Source organism: Numida meleagris, chromosome 4 (genome assembly GCF_002078875.1).
Source record: "Numida meleagris isolate 19003 breed g44 Domestic line chromosome 4, NumMel1.0, whole genome shotgun sequence".
Lineage (NCBI taxonomy): Eukaryota > Metazoa > Chordata > Aves > Galliformes > Numididae > Numida > Numida meleagris.
In genome coordinates, this window is record NC_034412.1 from 28,761,099 (window position 1) to 28,780,148 (window position 19,050).

Consider the following 19,050-nt stretch of genomic DNA (forward strand, 5'->3'; position numbering starts at 1 on the left):
CGTGTCAACATTCAAAAGCATTTCCTTCAGAGCTGTTTGCCCCAGGAAGAGAGTGCTCAGGAGTGTTTACTGGTGGAAGATCTGGCCTGTGACCAAGTAGTGCCAGCTTGGTATGGGAGACTGGGGAATGCTACCATCGTATCCTGTGAAAAACAGGATGCAGGTGGGCACCTCCCTGCTCCCTCTTATCTGCTGGCAAGGCCCAGAAGAAGGAACAAAGGAGTTTTCTGCTGAGATCCAAAAGCCAGAAGCTGCCACTCCAGAGAGAGCTGACTCAACCACTTTGGATTTGAACTGTCACTCCAAAGAGAGCTGACTCAACGAATTTGGACTTATAAATAAGTTTGTACTGCTGTTGGAGGTTGTCGTTGACCAAAGCGGTCATCAACCAAAAACGGTTGGCAACCGAACAACAAGCCCTGATGACCTGTCACCCAAGAAGATCAACATCGGCGCTACAAACAACGCTGGACCCCTGGTGGTGACTATCTCTCTTGCTTTCTACAAAGACTCCTTGCTTTTTTTTTATCTCTTTTCTATCGCTCACCTTCCCTTCCCCATCTCCCTAAGCTACTAGGATTTGTAACAAACTGGTAGGGCTAACATTTGACCCGTTGTGTCTTAATCTCGCCGTCGGGTATACATATATTAAAAGAACCCCTTCTCCCTCCTGTAAATTGGAGTGAGACATGATCTTAATTAAAAAGTAAGACATTTGCTTATCTTAACCACACTGTGGCATCATAGATCATGACATTTGCTTAAAACAAAATGCAAATGCCATATAAAATGTAGAACTGTATATAAACAGGCTGAAAAGAACATCACCTTAGCACTGAAAGAAAGGTAGCATAGTTCTGATTGGCAGTGACTTGCAGCTGCTCAGCATTAGTGGTGACACAGCAGAGCTCCATGCTTGCAGGAACACTGCAAAAAGCAATGGCTCCAACTGAGTTTCAGAGGCATTAAGAATTGAATTTTACTCTCCTCCTCAGAAAGCAGTGTGGCGTACACTTGAAAAGGCCATCCCACATTGAGCACTGTAAAAAGCACTTTCTACAACAAGGCTATAGCAGGGCAGAAAATTTACCAGCAATTCAGCATGGTCAAGGACAAAACTAGAGAAAATCTTTCAAGCTGGATGCCAGTAAAGAAATAAATAATTAATTACATAAAAACACACCACAAACTCACTGCAAAAGATCCCTTTAAACAGCTAGTTAAAAACAGAAAAACCTTATTCTTTAATTTTTTTCTCACCAGCTGTAACACATTACTCCAAACTTAGACACATGAAAGGTGGTGAAAACACATTCACTATTAACTGACGACTTTTTCCTGAAAGAGCGTCACATACTCATGCCACGGACTACTACTTTTTATAATCTTAGCTTTCAGAGTGTCAGATATTTGTACACTGAACATAAATGATATCATATATCTAATAAAAACCATCAATAGTAATGGTTGGAACTAAATATGTGCCCAAGGTAACTTTCTGGTACCATGGGAAACCATGTATCAACATTCAAAACTGATGAATGTTTATCCACTTACTGCTACATTGCAATAGATGATCTTTTTTTTCCCTCCTCTTTCAGATACAATGTTTTCCAGTCACATGTAGGTGATCCAGAATACGCATCTGTTTTTTTCCACCTTCCCACTCTCAAAATGGCTTCGGCATATAGCAATTCTGTTTCATCAAACCCATTTTATATAGAGCAGCAAATTCTGAATAGTTTCTATTTTAGCTCATCATTGCATATAATTTCCAGGTATTTTCATTTCTTAGAGAGGAATAATGTTGGGAAAACGCCCCAAGTTTTCCTAAAGGGTTGCCCTCCTCGCGTGGGGAAGCACGACCACTCAATGTGAGTGGATGCAGCTTCAACTTTATTGTAGCAACAAGCCCTTATATAGCATACTTGTTTACAGGATCCAGGTTTCATGCAACCAAGCGTATCAGAGAACAATGGTGTTTCCCAAGCATTTTTTGTATACAGAACATCTTGCTAAGCTGCAGCGTACTATACACACCACTGCACCTGCACCTGTACTTATCAATCTATTTCTTTCATTTAAGATGACATCGTAAGTCATTAGTGAATCATTAGCTACGGTGGCTACGTGCTCCCGAGCACATCGCTCTGCAACAATTCCCCCCTTTTTCTTTTAAGGTTGCAGGGCAAAACAATCCTTCGGATTGTGCCCCCCTTGATCTTGTAGCCAATCATGGATAATGTCCTGATCCTTGTTGTCAGTCACAACAAGTGCAGCTTTTGGCGCGGTGGCACGTAGCAGACAACTATACAATATTCTAGCAACTATCACAAGTAGGATAATGATTAAGATCCATTTGACACCTTCCTTAATAATATCATATACCCAAGGAATAAGACCTGGAAACACAGAACGCAACCAATCATCAATAGGATTATGATCTTTAGTAATAGATCGAGTGTGATTAAGCAACCAATGAATTTGCTTTTGAATCAATTTGCTATGATCAGAAAGATTAAAACAACACATTCCATCAAATTCCTTACAGCCATGCCCTTGAGCAAGTAAAAGAAAGTCTATCGTGGCTTGATTCTGCAGCACTGCATGGCGAAGGCTGTTCATATCTTCCAACATTTCTTCAAGGATCTCTGAAGTATGATTGCTCTGTTTAACAGTCCAGCACGCTAGACGTTCGATCTGTTTCAAGGCTTGGGCGGCAGCAACTCCTGGGGCTAGGAATGAGGCGAAAATCCTAGCAGTCACGCTCCACAGCTGTACTTCATCAAAACAGGTGCTGTCAAGGATTTGAAGAGACCGAAGCTCTTCGTGGGAAGCATTTCTAAGTTTACTATCTATTGTTAACCACTGCTGCTGTTTCAGGGCAAACAATGTTAACTTTCCCAAGTAACATGGACCTCCCACAACGTTTTTAGGAATACCAGCCCAAGCTCTATCACCACATATCAAAAAGATCCCATGTGGTAACGCCTTTGCAGAGCCACTATTTGACATTAAACAATGTTCCAGTGTGCAAAAACGCACCCACTGAACGACCATAATCTAATATATTAGGAATTAACTTTAAAGTCCCCGCTTTTCTAAAAAGTGCAATAAAAGTTGTTGGGCTACCTCCCGCTCCATCTTCGCGACGTCCACTTCTAAAACAAGTTGCCGGCGAAGAGGGGGGCTCCACGCTGGCCAGCTTCTTTAACCCCCGGACCCGCACCCCGGGTCCTCCCGGTTAAGCCAAAAACCCCTTCCGCTGCCAACAATGCAACGGAAGTTACTGCGGTCCTCAAACCACACAACCCAGGCAGGGTCCCTGCTCGTTGGGTGTCCCTGTTCGGGTGCCAAATGTTGGGAAACACCCCAAGTTTTCCCAGAGGGTTGCCCTCCTTGCGTGGGGAAGCTGTGTGCACTCACATTGAGTGGTCATGCTTCCCCACGCAAGGAGGGCAACCCTCTGGGAAAACTTGGGGCGTTTCCCAACAGAATAATTTGATCATTCTTTCATGTTATGTTTCATTAATATAACTTGCTCAAATTTCGTGGTTTGTGGCTGTTTGCATAGAACTGTTTCTTTACTGTGAAAAACAGGTTTGCCCTTACTGCTATGGACAATTAGGAAAAAGTCTACTAAAATTTTGAGCAAAAAAATGTCCTCCATTTTAAGTGCTGAGTTTGCCAGGTTTGGTTGAGCAATCTTACAGAGGCACATGGAATCAAAACACTCAGGAAGGTTGCATGTATTTGGAAAACAAACTGCAACTGCAGCTGTTTAAAAGCAGCCTATTCTCGCGCCTCTATAGCTAGACGCTTTTTTCACTATGTCCCCCTGCTGCTTTGAAAAGGTCTGACAACATAGATGTCTCTTGATCAGCACAGAAACTGGCACTCTATCTTCTCTTGGCCATCCAGAACATTTCTTTGGATCCCTATCTTGATACTCACTGGTTACAGAGGGTAGCTCTGGCTTACCCACTTGTTTGCTTGCTTCTCAAGGCTACTGTTGAATCCTTGGAGATTTAAACTTACTCATCTCAGCCCTCCACTGCCTATTTTAAAGCATCACATGAGGTTGTGGTGGGAGAAGGACACTCGTAGGAGAAACTAAACAGAAGCCTAACTTTCCACGTGTTTGAGTACATCATCTCTTTTCAAATAGTACTAAAAATTGTTAAGGAATAGAAGACAATGTCATTCTTTTGCCCAAACATCCTTTAAAATAACTAATAATGGCAATCTTTTCAATAGTCTTCAAATCCCTCCAATAACGAAGCATTGTTTGCCTCTCAAAAAACAACAATGTTTCTAGTCAGCAGTTTGTGCTATGAATTTCCCTTCTGCATCAACTATATACCGGAATGAAAGAATCCACTGGAGGGAAAGAATCCACCTACAGTATTCTCCCAGTACCTGCTCTTTCACAGAGGTGGCTGTCAAACCACCTTCACTAAAGTACTACATGGCACAGTAAAAACATTGTTCATTTTTTTAATCTTCATTTGAGAAGAGAACAGGGAAATCGCAGAGGTTCATCTGCAGATAACTCATCTATAAGGATTCCTCTAAAAGTATGCCCTTTCTTCTCCTTTACCAGTGCTGAAGAACAGAACATTTGCCATGATTGTTGTTCTTATGACAGCTATGTGGATGAAATGGATGATATCAAACTAATAACATCATTAGTGCTTTAGCAGAATTTCTTTTAAATATCCAAAATATGGAGAACTGGACCAGGGCAGGCAAAACAAAGTTTGTTCTCGCAATTAAGATTATAGTAGGTTGTTCTTTTGATGTGTTTCAAAATGGACAGTCAATAAAGTACAACTCACAAAGGCATGAAAAAAGATTTCAGAGAGAGAAAATTTGAAGAATAACTGCTGACAACGTAAGACCATTGGGAATGGCTAAGACGCGGCACCATCATATGAAATGCTTCGAGACAATGTCACATCGTAAACTGAAGGAATGGCATTACATGAAATGTACTACAGATGAGTGCAAGGCAAAGAATGCTTGCAGAAGAATTTCAACCTTTTAAATACATTCAACTAGATGAAGCAATTGCCTATGGCATGTGGAACAAAATGATGTCTTCATAAAAATCAGCGAGTTTCACCCACTGAGTATGAACAGGATTCCACATAACGGTCAAATTCAGACCTAAATTGGTATGAATGAATTGGTATGAAGGTAAAACTGAAATAGCTTGAATAAACACAATTATTGTGATTATATGTTTATAATTGAATAACCAACCTTCAGTATTTGATTAGCAGTGATAGCTAATTGAAGACATATCCCAGCATACACTCCCCAAGAGTCAACATATAAAACAAAATGAGTCAGATGTTACAAAAGAATTAGGTGATCATGAACAAATGTATTCATAATTCATTTCATGGACCAAACCCATTCATGACTATGACTGAAAATAGAATTGCATAAGACGAACAATTATTTTCTGTTTCTTGGATTCTAGTATCATGGTTATTACTACCTTTCTATAGGCAATCTGTTAGTAAATATCTTAGTTTGTGTAAAGTAATTTGTGGGTGTCATACAGAAAAGGAAGAGCTCCAGAAAATTTTCCAACTCCCCCAAATGAATTCCTTAGCTACACACTACCAGCAGTCAAACGTAATGTTCTGCCTTGTGCAGCGTCACTAGTTTGCTTGTTATTCTTCTTTTCTGATATGGTTTGGGGAATCCATGAGCACACTACGGACCTAATACATCACATTCCAACAGCTTAGTCACACACTTGATTACCATTTCACAGCCTGCATTGGCATTAAATCTCCATTCTGGTTTCTGTGACAGAGACTGTAACGAGAACAGAATTAGTAAACAAGGAAACTGTTACAAAGGTGACAGTAATAGGGAAGGGGGAAAAAATGTATTTTTCATATATTCTTAATAATCTGGGGAATACATCTGTGCTCCTTGAAAGACATGCAAAGCAGTCAGAGATGGGAAAGAAGTGGAAATGTCTAGGAACCATGATTTATAGAGATATCAGACTCCTCTTCAATGTATATGTATGTAAATTAACTGACTTTTAATTAGCACACCCTATCAGAATTCATATTCTGTCAGTTTGTCAACAACATTCAATTTTTTTCCAATACAAGTTTAAAGCAAAGCATCATTTGTAAAACTGCTGCAGTGGAGCAGAAACAGGTTGGTGAAAGCACACATACACATTCCCGGGTTTCGGCACCACTTGAAAACACACTCACACACACACACAGACACACACACAATAGCAGCAAGAAAAGCCCTTTTTTTTATTCAAAGGTATAGCACTACTTTTATAATCCTTGTTATCCACTATTGCCATCTAAAGCTTACTCCCTTAATGCTGATTGGATATTTTTGCTGAGGCATGTAGCAGTGAAGCATGAAGCAGTATTTTCCATCTACTGACATATCAAAAGGTAGCTTATCGGATCATCTTAGTTTGCCATTTTCCCTGCATCACGGGTACATTCTTTGGTCAACTTGTCCCTATTCCTTCGGGGAGGGGGCCTTTCTCGTTACACCTCGTATCCTCGCAACCGCCTATTACAACAGGTTGGGTACCTTTTTCCCTAGCGTGATTTTCTGCCTTAATGGAGAAGCACACTTTAGAACCTGGTTCCTAGCATTCAGAGTTTCATTGTAGCATTGCAAGATTGACTAGAGATGGGCTGTTTCTTATTCCTTTTGTTCCAATGTTAACAGAAATTATATTCAGGCAAACAAGAAATTGGATATTATCTCTGTTCTGTGGAATTTTCTTGGACTAATCTACTGATATCCTACACTTTAACCAAAAAGTACTTTTGAAAGAATCAAAGAAAGATGTATGACAGGCAGAGTTCCAAATGTTGGACCAACTCAGTTCTGTTCATGAACAATGAATGACCTTTTTTTTTGTTGAACATACCTTACTCACTTTCACAGTCTACAGAACTTCATAAACTGTAGTTCCTTACCTGAAACAGCAGTGAATCAAATCAAGCATGACTTCTAAAATTAAGAATCATATCACAAACATTTGAATTACCTGCAAATCTTCTGTAGGAGGCATCACATTTCCTACAATTTTTCAAGGTCTTCTGGAAGATGGATTTTTCTACTGTTCCTAACCTCCCTATTGCCTGCTTTGGTTTTTGTTTTTTTTTCCTACTCTGTGATGTTTATGTTACTCATGTCTTGTAAAAAGAAACTCTGTAAAAGACATTGTATGGAAACTACTGAGTCACATCCTGAACCACTGATTGGGCACCTGGAGAAAAGACCTGGTCAGCCCTGGGAGCACAGGTGAAGGCAATTCAGGCTCCACCTCTCTTAGGCCTTATTTAAGGGCTGACTGGAACTGAGGAGGGATCTCTTGCTGGAGATCTCTCCTTTGGGGAGTTTTTTCTGCAAGTGTAGATCCTCAGAGATGTGTAAGCATTCTTCTTTTTGTAACATTTTATGGCACTGGTCCCTCTGCCATTACAGACATGCACTTTATTATTTCTTACCAATGAGCAGATGTCAAAAAGGTAAATGGTTTCATGTCAAATTTTGAAATGCTCTACTTATCTTCTTGGATCATGCCGACTGGTTTGAGATACGCTTTCGGTAGTCAGAAAGAGGGAAACAAATCCCAGTTATGTTCAATAAACAGAATCTTTTTTCAAACAACTGAACCATTGCATGCTGTATAACTAGATAAATATACAGTCTGTACTCAGTACAGTTTTGAAAAAATGCACTTAATGAACTTTAGATGGATGGTCACATTCTAACCCTCTTTGTCCTTTACTTTTTCCATCCCTAAATGCATTCACTACAGATATCTCTGAAGTCTCAACAGAGAGTATGTAATCTTTCTTGGTTTGAGTTTGGAGTGGGGAGGATGGAGGGGCTGCAGACCTGGATGCAGAACTTGACATTGGGCCTCACAGGGGCAGAGCAAAGGAGCACAATCACTTCCCTCACCCTGTCAGCCATTTTATTAAATAAAAAATCACAGTGTACATTGTATGGCAAAAGAAGGTCATAACAGTGCTTTGTAATACAAATAGTGCTTTGAAATACAAATGCTACAGAGCAACAGCAGGTAAAAAAGAAGGAAAATTGACTCACCCCTACCACTGACCAGAGGCAGCTCAGAGCGCAATCACCATCATGAAAGATGCAGTTCCCTTGACTGCTAACCCTTAAACGAGGGTGAGGAGAGGTGCAGCCTGCATCTGGTCATTCAGGTGCATTGCTTGCACCAGACCTCCCTGGGTTTACCATGCCTTCTCACCTGGTGCTCAACCATTGGTTCAGGCTGTGTCCCAGCAATTCCACTGCATCCATCAAATAGCATAAAGTAGAAAGTGTTTTAGGAGTTTAATACTGTTCATTTTCACAAACTAATTTTAATTTATTCATGACATTGTGCAGGACAGGAGAGGAAGATTTAATAATTACATAACAGAAATAAGCACTGAATATTTCAAATGTTTATTTAAAATTGGATGTTCATTTAAAATAGTTCAGAGCTATATATTTTGACTAATCAAGTAGACACTACTTCTTTCTGAATGAATTAACTCAAAGATATTATCTGTAGCATGGAAACTTCGGATCTTGATTCTATGAGTGGGTGTCAAAGATTCCAGGACAGCTGGAGTGAAAACATTAAGCAGCATCAGCAGATTTCTCCACAAGAACCTGGAAGCAAACGCTGCACTGTATTTGAAAAGTTTATCTCAATTCTGCACTGACCTGAGCAAGTGAGATGCATTCCACGTCTACAAAGAATCCAGAATAATTAGGTTGATTGAAACATGTAATCAAACATTTTTGTGGAAACACAGTGATATGAAGGAAAATGCATTTGAGGACATACATCCCACACTTTGGGATTTCAGTTTGGTTGCTAGGTGCTGAGTTGCCCACATCCACAGGAAGGTCATGAAGGATCAAGTGCCAGTTGTTCTGCAGGGGTCTGGTTATTTACTCAAGGTAATTAGAAGACCCCAGGATCCATCTACTTCTTCGTCTATTGTTGAGAAGCAGGTTGCTCGGCAGCACGTAGCTACTGATTTACTAATGATTTATGATGTAATGATGTAATCCCTAGATACGTGGAATGTGGTGTTTCCAGTGTGTTCTAGTATATTCCAGCATATCTATAGTATTCTGTATCCATAGTGCTGTAGTTAACAACATATCCCATATATGGAGATAATTCAGGCAACAATATTGTTAGCGTGCGCGTTGCATAGAGCTTGTATCCCTGGACCCTGTATCCCTGGAAGCATATATGCTATATAAGATGGTGTGTTGCTACAATAAAGTCGGACGCATCTCATATTGAGTTGATCTTGCGTTCCCCACGCGAGTACTGGTAGGGCAACCCTTTTGGGGAAACTTGGGGCGTTTCCCAACAGTCTATGAACATCCAAAGCTTTTGATGCATCTCTACAGAACCTCTTCCAGCTCTGTGATGCTAATAGCATTAGAATTACGCTCTGAGTAAAACCTTAAATTGGAAGGCACCATGGCATATGGCAGAAGTGTAGGGTGCAGGTGAAGAGCTAATACAAAATTTACCATCATCCCTTCTCTGTGATGAGGATTTTGAAGGAAGTCCCAAACACATATCCAATGTTTTGTCCATTTTTAATTCCAAGCAAACTCAAGGTTTCTCTCTCTCTTTCCCCTTTATGTAGATGTAACCAATGTGCTTCCTCCCACCTCCCTCCCCCACTAAGAGCCGTATCAGAGTATGACTTTCACCCCTGGATAAGTAATAGGGTCTGTGCACTGGGCCAAAATAGGCCCTTCATTTCCTTTGCTTCTGCTTTATTTCTGCTCTGTGTCTGAGGAAACATAACCACTTGGAAGGGACATCTAAAGGGTTTGGCTCTTCGACATGCAGCTGCCCTGAGCTCTCCTGCCTTAGAGTAATAATGCCTACTATGGAACAACAGGGGGGCCATGGATTCGCACCCAGGGAGAAGGGGGAAAAGGTAGGGAGACGGCCCTAAAAACAAAACAGCAGCAATGAGCTAAGGGATTAAAATTAAGTTACTAAATATGATAATGGAATGCAATGCAATTGAAATTGAAGCTAAGAAATCAAATAAAATTAGGAAGTGTGTCCAAAACAGAAGGCTTTACACTAATGCTGAAGGTGAGATGGCTAGGGAGAACGCACTGCAGAGATGAGCAGTAAAAGAAGGGGGGCTTTCTCATGACTTGTGAGCAGTTTTATCTTTCCCTCTGAGCAGAAAATGGAAACGGAGCAGTGAAAGTCTTCTGGGATATGTAGTTCTTCTCTTCCAAGTACCAGGTACCCAGAAATACTGACAGTACTTGGAACTGGAGCATTACCTCTGTAACTCCCAGTGAAATACACAATGGTATGATGTGGAATACCAGTAACAAAAATGATAAGTACATGACAGTTTGCATATGATACTTCCACCTACTCCTGCAGGGCCATTATGTGCATGCTCATGAGTATGCTTCAACATCTGATTGCTTTACCATCTGGATTGTAATTTCACTGATACAAAAACAAGCCATTCAAACACTTTAGAGGCATTACATAAAGCAGAGAAGGGAAGAAATGCTTAGATACACTAAGATTTAACAAGTTCCTTCTTGAACAAGGGCCAGATCCCGCATTCCTACGCTCCCTACTGAGAGGAAGAAATCTCCATCTTTTACTAGATAAAGTAGGTGAAATCCAATTTATTCATTATTTCATGCCTCTCTGCCTCCTACACTCTAGATACTGGCTTTACTATTCTCTTATTAACGTTCAGATGTAAATAACATTTTAATGGAAATACATAGAGATCAGAGTTCTTGCAAACGACGAATAAGTTGACTACCCAGAGAAAATAAATGGGATGCTTTCAGTTTGATGCTGCCTCTTTCAACACTGCCTTACATTAGAAAATGGAAAAAAAAACATGATGCATGATATGTAGTTCTTATTTCATTCTTCTTCATGAAGACAAGAATGTAGAGACTGGGGGAAAAAAAAAAAACAATAAAACAACAAGCAAATTTAAGCTCTCTCAGGAGTTACCCAGAGTACTCATCAGAATAGCATTTAAGTTCTTCTCAGAGAGACACTCAGTGATTTAATAGTCTCCAGCTCTCCTTTTCCTGAGTATAAAAAGGAAAAGCAAATGAGCTGTGGCTCTGGTCACCCTTTTCTAAGATGACTGTCTTTCCATAGAAATGCTACTGCTACAGTTTTGTTTGTTTGTTCTGAATAAACATCTACAGTCCAGTACCATCTTCACTAGTGAAAGATCTTACAGCTTACTTGGAGCATACTTTAGTAACAGATGCTGAGGTACAGCTCAGATGCTTCAGAATTCCTGGTTTCATCTTCTCTCTTCCCATGTTTTAAAGAATGTCACATGTTCCTCCCACTTCCATCATCTCCACACGCATACTTCTCTTATAATGAAGGGGAAAGGTCTACTTACCTACCAGCTAGTCTGCAAGCTGGCATGTTGTGTAACAAAAGCTGGTTAGCAGAATTCTGTCCTTCCTATTCTCTAGATGGCTAGGGAAAAAAAAAAAAAAAAAACCTTCACTGGCTTTGACAAGCAGTGTAGGAATAGCACAGAAGAAAATCTCATCAATGATATACCTTTCAGAAACCACTTGCCACAAAACAACTTTCATAATTCATTTGCTCTCTGATACCAGGAGTTGCACTACTTTATAAAGTACAACAGTACTTTCAAGGCACTACTTAAATACTAATCGAGTGAGATTGCGCCCATCCATATTTTAATAGCTTAAGTAAGTAAGCTCACTTACTCCTGGAAAGAAATATTTCTCATAACATGCAGAAAGCCTACCAAAGAAATTCAACCAAGAAGCTAACTACAGATTATATAAGGCTGTCTATTTCCATGGGGGCTGGGGAGGAAAACACTGTCTCTGAGTTATTCCTTTCTTTTCTGGATGTGAACTTAATTATTTAGCCACTTCACAATTGTGCTCCACTTCTGGATTCTAGCAGTCAAGAACAAGATTGTGAAGACAGTACTTGCAAAATTTCTTGTGCTTTAGGGGTATATTTTTCTCCCCTCTACAAATCCACTTTTTTAATGCATAAATGTACTTGGTTTTTTTAGCTTATAGCTGATTCAGTTAAACAAGCGTAACATGATAGAAAGTGCAACAAGACAGCAGAGCAGCAAAGTCCCAGGACACAGCAAGTGAGGTTCCTCTCAGAGAAAACAGCAAAAGGCACAGAAATCAGATAAAGAAAATACTTACCTTCAGAAGGCCTGTAACAGCTACTGATAAATAGGCATCTCCAGATGAGAAACACTTACCTCCCCCTACCAACACTTAAATGAAGTCTGGGAAGGGGTGGATCCTGGCTCCAGCCCTTCTGGTTGCTCAGCTGCATTGCATGCACCTGAGCTCCCGTGGGTTGGCTCTGCCTTCCTAACAGGTGCTCCATCACTGCTTCAAGCCATGACTTGCATTTCCACTACAACTAGATTATTTCATTCAGTAAGCATTAAAACGTGCATGACTTGCACAGGTTGACTTCCAGAACTGAGACTTGACTTGTGGATGACTTGTGGACTTAGAAGAATCTCTCTCTATATATATCTCAAATATACATTGGTTGCTCCAAAAGTAATGCTTCCTATTTATTGCCACGGGAACTACAGTAGATGCAAAGAGCACAATCACGCTATCTGATAGATCACATTCTCAGCTACAAAACACTATTTTTTAACATAGTTGCCACCATTAGCTATGCATTTTCACCAGTGATGAACCAGAACCTGCGTGCCACGCTAGTCAAAATCTGCACCACCAGATTCCAGAGCAGCCCTTGTGTGTATGTATACACACACAAAAATAAGCGATATCAAACTATACAGCAACCGTAGACAATCAATTCTTGTACAAACATTTTTTTCAATTCTCCAATACCATCAGCCACAAACAAGTTATTTGATTAACCAGCCTCTCCTTCATAAAAACATCTGATGCAGACTGTTACACAACTCAAACAAGTAATGCAGGAAATAAAACACTTACCACCTCAATTTTAACAACGGCAACAGAACAGAGGGAAGCATATGCAAACAACAGGTATGGAAAAAGAAAACTCATAGGAAGCTTTAGTGATTGAAAAAAAAAAAAACACAGGAACAAGTTGCCTAGAGAGGTCATTGAGGCCCTGTCCTTGGAGACATTCAAGATGAAGCTGGACGGGGCTCTATGCAACCTGATCTAGCTGTAGGTGTCTCTGATCATTGCAGGGCAGTTGGACTGGGTGAGCTTTAAAGGGCCCTACTAACTCAAATGATTCTAATTCACCCCCTATCCTTCCCTACTGTCAACTTCTCAGTTTCATATCAATGAATCAAGAGAGAAACAAAAAACTCATTCTGAGATTACTTCCTATTTTACAAAAAATAATCAATGGGCATTCTTTGGGTATGAAAATTCCACGCTTCTCTCTTCTTTTTATCTGGACTTTTTTACAAGGAAAAGATGGGAATGAGTGCATTGTGCACGAATATTTGGACAGTACAGAAAACAATGTTGTAAAGGCTATATTGGCTGAATTAGCAAATTCTATTCTGTTAGAAATTTGGACTTCAAAACCAACATCAGATTTTATAGCAAAGTCACTGTCTTCTCTCTCAACTTCCATCCCCAGTTTGCTTTCCTTCCCTCACAGCTCCTCAGTATGAATTTTCCATCAGTTTGGCATTTAGGCAAGACAAATCCTGGAACACAGCATATTATCTTGCTTAAATTTAAAAACACTGAATATCTCAAGGTATTGCCAATAACTACAAAGCTTTTTGTTTATACTCTTGGTTTTAACGCCAAATTATGGCTCTGTTGGCCTTAAAATCAGTTTTATTTGATGCTTGTTTCATGAGGATGCATAATACGAGTTGCTGAGCTTGATGTCAGTTCTTCTGACAGAAAATAGTCACAGCTAGCACTTCTTTTTTTGGTCTTGGGGAAAGAAGGCCTATGAGCAGAAATAGAAAGAGAAGGAATGATTCTGTAGATGCAAACCAGTAAAGTTATCTCAGCTCTAGCAACAAGCAGTGCCCGATGTTAAGAGAGAGCAAAAGCCATGCTCCTTGCTAAATGTTCACATCTTCCATCAGTCTGTCATGCCTAAACTTCTAAATCCAGAGGCTGCATTTGAGCATGAACTTAACAGCTACCAAAACCCTAACTACATATATCTGTGACATCCTTCTTTCTAATTTTGATTCCATAAAATGGGACAAACAGTTGAGCCAGTAGATTTATACATGTATTAAAATACATACAAAGAACATCAACCAGGAAACATTACAAAACATTCAGTGTAACCTGCTAACTTTGGAACAGAACCTAAATAAAAAGGTTGGCTATAGCCCACAGATTTTGCATACAAAAAATCCCTCCCATTTTGAACATCCACCCAACATAAAGGGAACTGGATTACTGTACTAAAGAAGAAAGGATTGTCCTGTCAGAGGTCTATATTCAATTGCACATCTTGTGCATGCGTGTGCGTGAGCACTCACACACAGCACATATGTGTGCTGGGTTAGTCTTGTATTCTTTTTTCTCCAGTTAAGGTTGACTGGAAGAAGGCACTGTACTTAAATGAGAAAATTCAGACCTCTCCTGAGGGGAAAGGATCAATAGCTCACATCTGCCTTAGAAAAAAAAAAAAAAACAAAACACAAAGAAAGATAAAAGAAACAAATCTAAGAATGGCAGAGTGGATTTAGAAAGAAAATACAGATGTTTCTTGAATTAACACAGAAAAGAAAAAAGCAAAGGCAAATATAGAAGATAGATAAAGGCTACAAGGGATCTTTTGAAGTCACCTACTAGTCCTAACTACTTACAAAGAATTGCAAAGAAAAACAAAACAAAACTTTCATGGAAACATCCTGATCACAGGCTAACAAGACGAAGGCTCAGTGCAACTATACAGCAGATAGTATCTGATAGCTGGCATGAATGGAGGAGAAAAGTAGAGTTCTGAGTACCCTTTAGCTCTATGTTCACATGCACAAAATGTATATGTATGATCTCTTCAGCTATGCTGCTCGTTAGATCCCTTACAGAAAGAAGTTGAGCATACTGTCAGATACATGTTTGCCTCTTAACCAGTTCACTTTGACAGCTGGGGTTAGAGGGGTGCAGGGAATTTCTGCGTTGTACTCCTCTCCCATTAACCAAGCTAGGGAGTAGCTGAATCTTAACATTTGTCATCCATGACTAATAATTGTGCCTGGGTTTCATCTGTCAGGGTATGACATTACATCTTAAAAAAAGACAGAATGAGGATCTATGATGGGAATCCTCAGCTGCTAATTCAGAACACAAATTATTTGTCTTGTCAAAGCATTGTCAAAGTTTTAAACGTAGGTCTCCAAAAATACATACTATAGATAGGAAGGCATTTGCTGTCTTAATACATACACTGGTTTAATTTTTGTAGGGCTGCTCAAGTGACAAATAACAAAAGATTGGGTTGGTGGCATCACCCTTCCCTTACACTTTCATACAGCATCTCTGCAGGGAGCACCAAGTCCATAATATTGAGAGATCATTCGTATTTAAAACAAAAGCTCCTATATTTGCAAGACTTTCTGCAAAAAGAAGTTCAAGGGAACAATTACATAAAGACTTCACGTGTATTTTGACACATCTCTTAAGAGAAATAGACCCTTCCCCTCCCAAAAAAAAAGGCATAAAAAGAGGGCAATCACCTCCATTCTGCAGGAATAAAGCACATGCACGCTTTATACCCCAGCAGCCAACTAACTACAAGATGCATCATCTGCTGCCCTGCAGCACTCAGCTCCTGCTTTCAGGAAAGCTTCCTGGCAGGCCCTCGTTCTACCCTTTCTAACCTCATTCCCCCCTGCACACAGACACATATTACAGCAGAGACCAGAGGGCAAGGACTAAATCCCTAAGCATGCATTAAATTAACTCATTTTAAATTTAGAGATGCATGGGCATACCAAACTATTCAAGACTTGGTCTCAGGGGCAGCATTTTATACTACCACAGTGTTCTGTTTTCACTGTAGTTCATCTCTAAATTGAAAGCCAGTAATTTTATTTAAGCTGATATCATGCACTTACAATTGAATGGAAATATTTAAAGTAGGACACAAAAGAATAGAATAAACTTTTTAAAAGTGTGTGAAATGAGCCTACTCTGAGATAGGTATTACTATGTAATTGAACATCCGTCAGGCCGTTTGACAGATTAAAAAGATTGATGAAAAGTTTTAAAGTCAGAGTTATTTCTTCATTCACAGTTAAGTGAATTCAGTTCCAAAGCATGGAAACTTTGAATAGCATTCCATCAAATAAGAGAAGCTAATGATTTCAACTGGGCAAATGTATATATACACATAAAATGAGCACGTACACACACATAAACTACACATCCACACACGTGGATGCAAAAGCTGAATTTTTCTCTGGATTTGTGTAGCCACTGAATTAACAAAGATGTAAGCGTTCCTCTGCAAGCCAGGTGGGAAAAAACCCTCTAACTCTCTGCTTCGTTTGGAACTTTTAAGCCTCCAATTTCCCAGCTCACAAGAATTTTACATAGCTTCACTTTATGACTTATTACTTCATTTAAAGTTACCTCCTTCCTTGTCATACAAGGATAATACTAATAGGTTGTAATTATACATACTATAATATCTATTATTTTTATATATCATTACAATATAACTCCCCTGTAATTTGCCATTCATGGACCCCAACACACAAAACTACAGAAAAGTATTTGGAGACATCCATTACTGTGCAAAATTTCCAGCACAATTAGAGAAGGACAAGTCAGACGATGGAATTCTCTGCTGTGTCGTGTTTATGTAAAATTATTTTACTACTAATTCAAGAACTTAGTACTTTAAAAGGAAAATAAATCTATTTTCTTATAATATAGCTCTACCACACAATCAGCACCTGGTCATTTTGCTGTGATTTTCTACCCTTGAGAGATCACTTCGCATGAAAATTTCATAAAAAAATAAAAAGGAGACAGGCTTTAAGTTGGCTTGGGTTGTTTTCCTGGTTAAAATACATTCATGTTTAGGACTTAACAGAACCACGTATACCTCTGGTATATGACAGTCACTGTACAGGATGTTATTGTGTAAGTGTAGACACTGAAAAGACACCTTAAAATAGTAATTGAGAGGGGAACTCTTCTCAACAATGAATAAATAACTTGAAAAGCCGATGGAGAAAAGCGTGACTTGATAATGGGATAATGATACATGCTGCATTAAAGCCTGTTAATGGAAGGTTTGTCATGAGCACTGAATAACGTTCATTGTAAGTATCTTCAGAAAAATTGTACCCTACTAATAAAAATAGAAAATGAATAAGAGGAAAGAAAATTGCAAAGGAATGAAAAATAGTAGACTTTACACACTAGAATATAATGGCAGTTCCTTGGCAGACTAATATCCCATTTTAGATTGGTTACTATTCTGTACACTTAAATATGCCAAGCATTTTTCAGTAACATTAAAGATGATCACAATTTTGACGGGGAATAAAAATCATCTAAGAGTTTAGGTGATTCTGACTTTAAGATGTGCATGTTAAACAAAGCACAGAAGGCCGCCAAACAGAGCTTTACTAGGTATATAACTAACCATCTCTGATTTGAATCTGACTACAGGTTTCCAAACATATTTTTTTTATTTATAAGAGTTGATACCTCACCTGCTAGAATTTCATTTGCAGAAACTAGAAAAGATGAGCAAACACCCTTTTAATTAAATCATGATAAATACTAAAAATTACTATTTTCCCAAATTGATAATGTGTTTAACATACAATATCTGGTACTGCAAAAATAACATCCCATGTATATGTTTCCTTGAATTTGTCTGGGGTTACTTGACAACACGTTACTGTCTTCACAAAGAGATACACACAATTTATGATCACATTGCAAGATGTACTGCCTTTACTTTTGCTGTGACAAGTTGCGAGAGAAAAAATCATTTTAATATTTATGGAATGGTGTTTAGAAATGCTAAGGAAAAGGATACATTTAAAACATGTTAATAAAAATTAACTTATGTGCTGAAGTGAATGATTTCAACTTTTTTTTTTTTTTTTTACTCCGTTTAAATACCTCGGGACTGAGATTCAGTAATCACTACAGAGGAATGAATGGTGACTTTCACTACTCAGAAAAGAAAAGTGTATTTCAAAACACTGAATGGAGCAGGGAAAACTTTTCAAAAGGCACTGTTTAAGAACTGTAGTGGATTTTTCTGCTTGAAAATGTGTAGAACGGGTAAGATAATCAGACTTGGTCATAGCAAAAGTAGAAAAGATTCCTAAATGAAAAGAAACGTTGAGAATAACCAGGAAGAATAACTGCATTTTAAGTGAATGGGATCTAAGTGGGCTGACAGAAGATGATACATTAAAGTTCACAAATTTGCAAACTGCTCTACATTTTTTGTTTAGTTTTAGCGTTTCAGTTCAAAACTTCAGAACTCCAGAAGGGTACATACAATGAAACTAACAGAGAATAATATGAAAACAAAGTGCTTATCAACAGGAACCTAATTAGCTTCTGGAAATCTTTTTCACAAGGTATAACCAAGGCCAAGAGCTTAAAAGGATTAACAGTACTAAAGCAAATGGAGATAGATAATGAATGAATCCAGAATCACAACAGCAACTGAATTTATATGCAGTTATTTCATAACTGCAAGGAATTTTGCATCTTTTACAACAAACGTGGTGTTGGTCACTTCCTGATAATATTTTCCATATAAACAGGAAAAAAACACTTCTCTTGTTCATGTGATGAAGAAATATTAAATCCAATATTTAAGAACTAACAAAACACAAAACGAAAATGCACATTGTTGTGTGCTGAAGTAAAAGAAAAGCCTCAATGCTGATGAAGACATGAACTAGCAATTAGCAAGATTTCCCAAAAAATCCCAATGCAGAGATCTCTGGACAAGATCCCTGATCTCTG

At 38.9% G+C, this 19,050-nt stretch overlaps 1 protein-coding gene and 1 long non-coding RNA gene across 11 annotated transcripts in view; both read right to left on the bottom strand.

Moving 5' to 3' along the window:
- On the bottom strand, positions 1,221 to 3,382 carry LOC110398147. The gene has a single exon (XM_021395532.1). The coding sequence runs from the start codon at positions 3,058 to 3,060 to the stop codon at positions 2,176 to 2,178; it is 885 nt and encodes a 294-aa protein (XP_021251207.1). The 5' UTR covers positions 3,061 to 3,382; the 3' UTR covers positions 1,221 to 2,175.
- The window catches only part of LOC110398148, a 31,217-nt gene continuing 20,143 nt past the window's right edge, over positions 7,977 to 19,050 (bottom strand). For all 10 annotated transcript variants that reach the window (XR_002438205.1, XR_002438209.1, XR_002438206.1 and 7 more), the window contains 2 exons: positions 11,487 to 11,566; positions 7,977 to 11,017 (listed from right to left, as the gene is read on the bottom strand). This is a non-coding gene — a long non-coding RNA (uncharacterized LOC110398148). The remainder of the gene's footprint in view (positions 11,018 to 11,486; positions 11,567 to 19,050) is intronic.

Coding starts and splice junctions, on each gene's coding strand:
- LOC110398147 (XM_021395532.1), bottom strand. CDS start 3,060: ATGGTCGTTCAGTGGGTGCGTTTTTGCACACTGGAACATTGTTTAATG.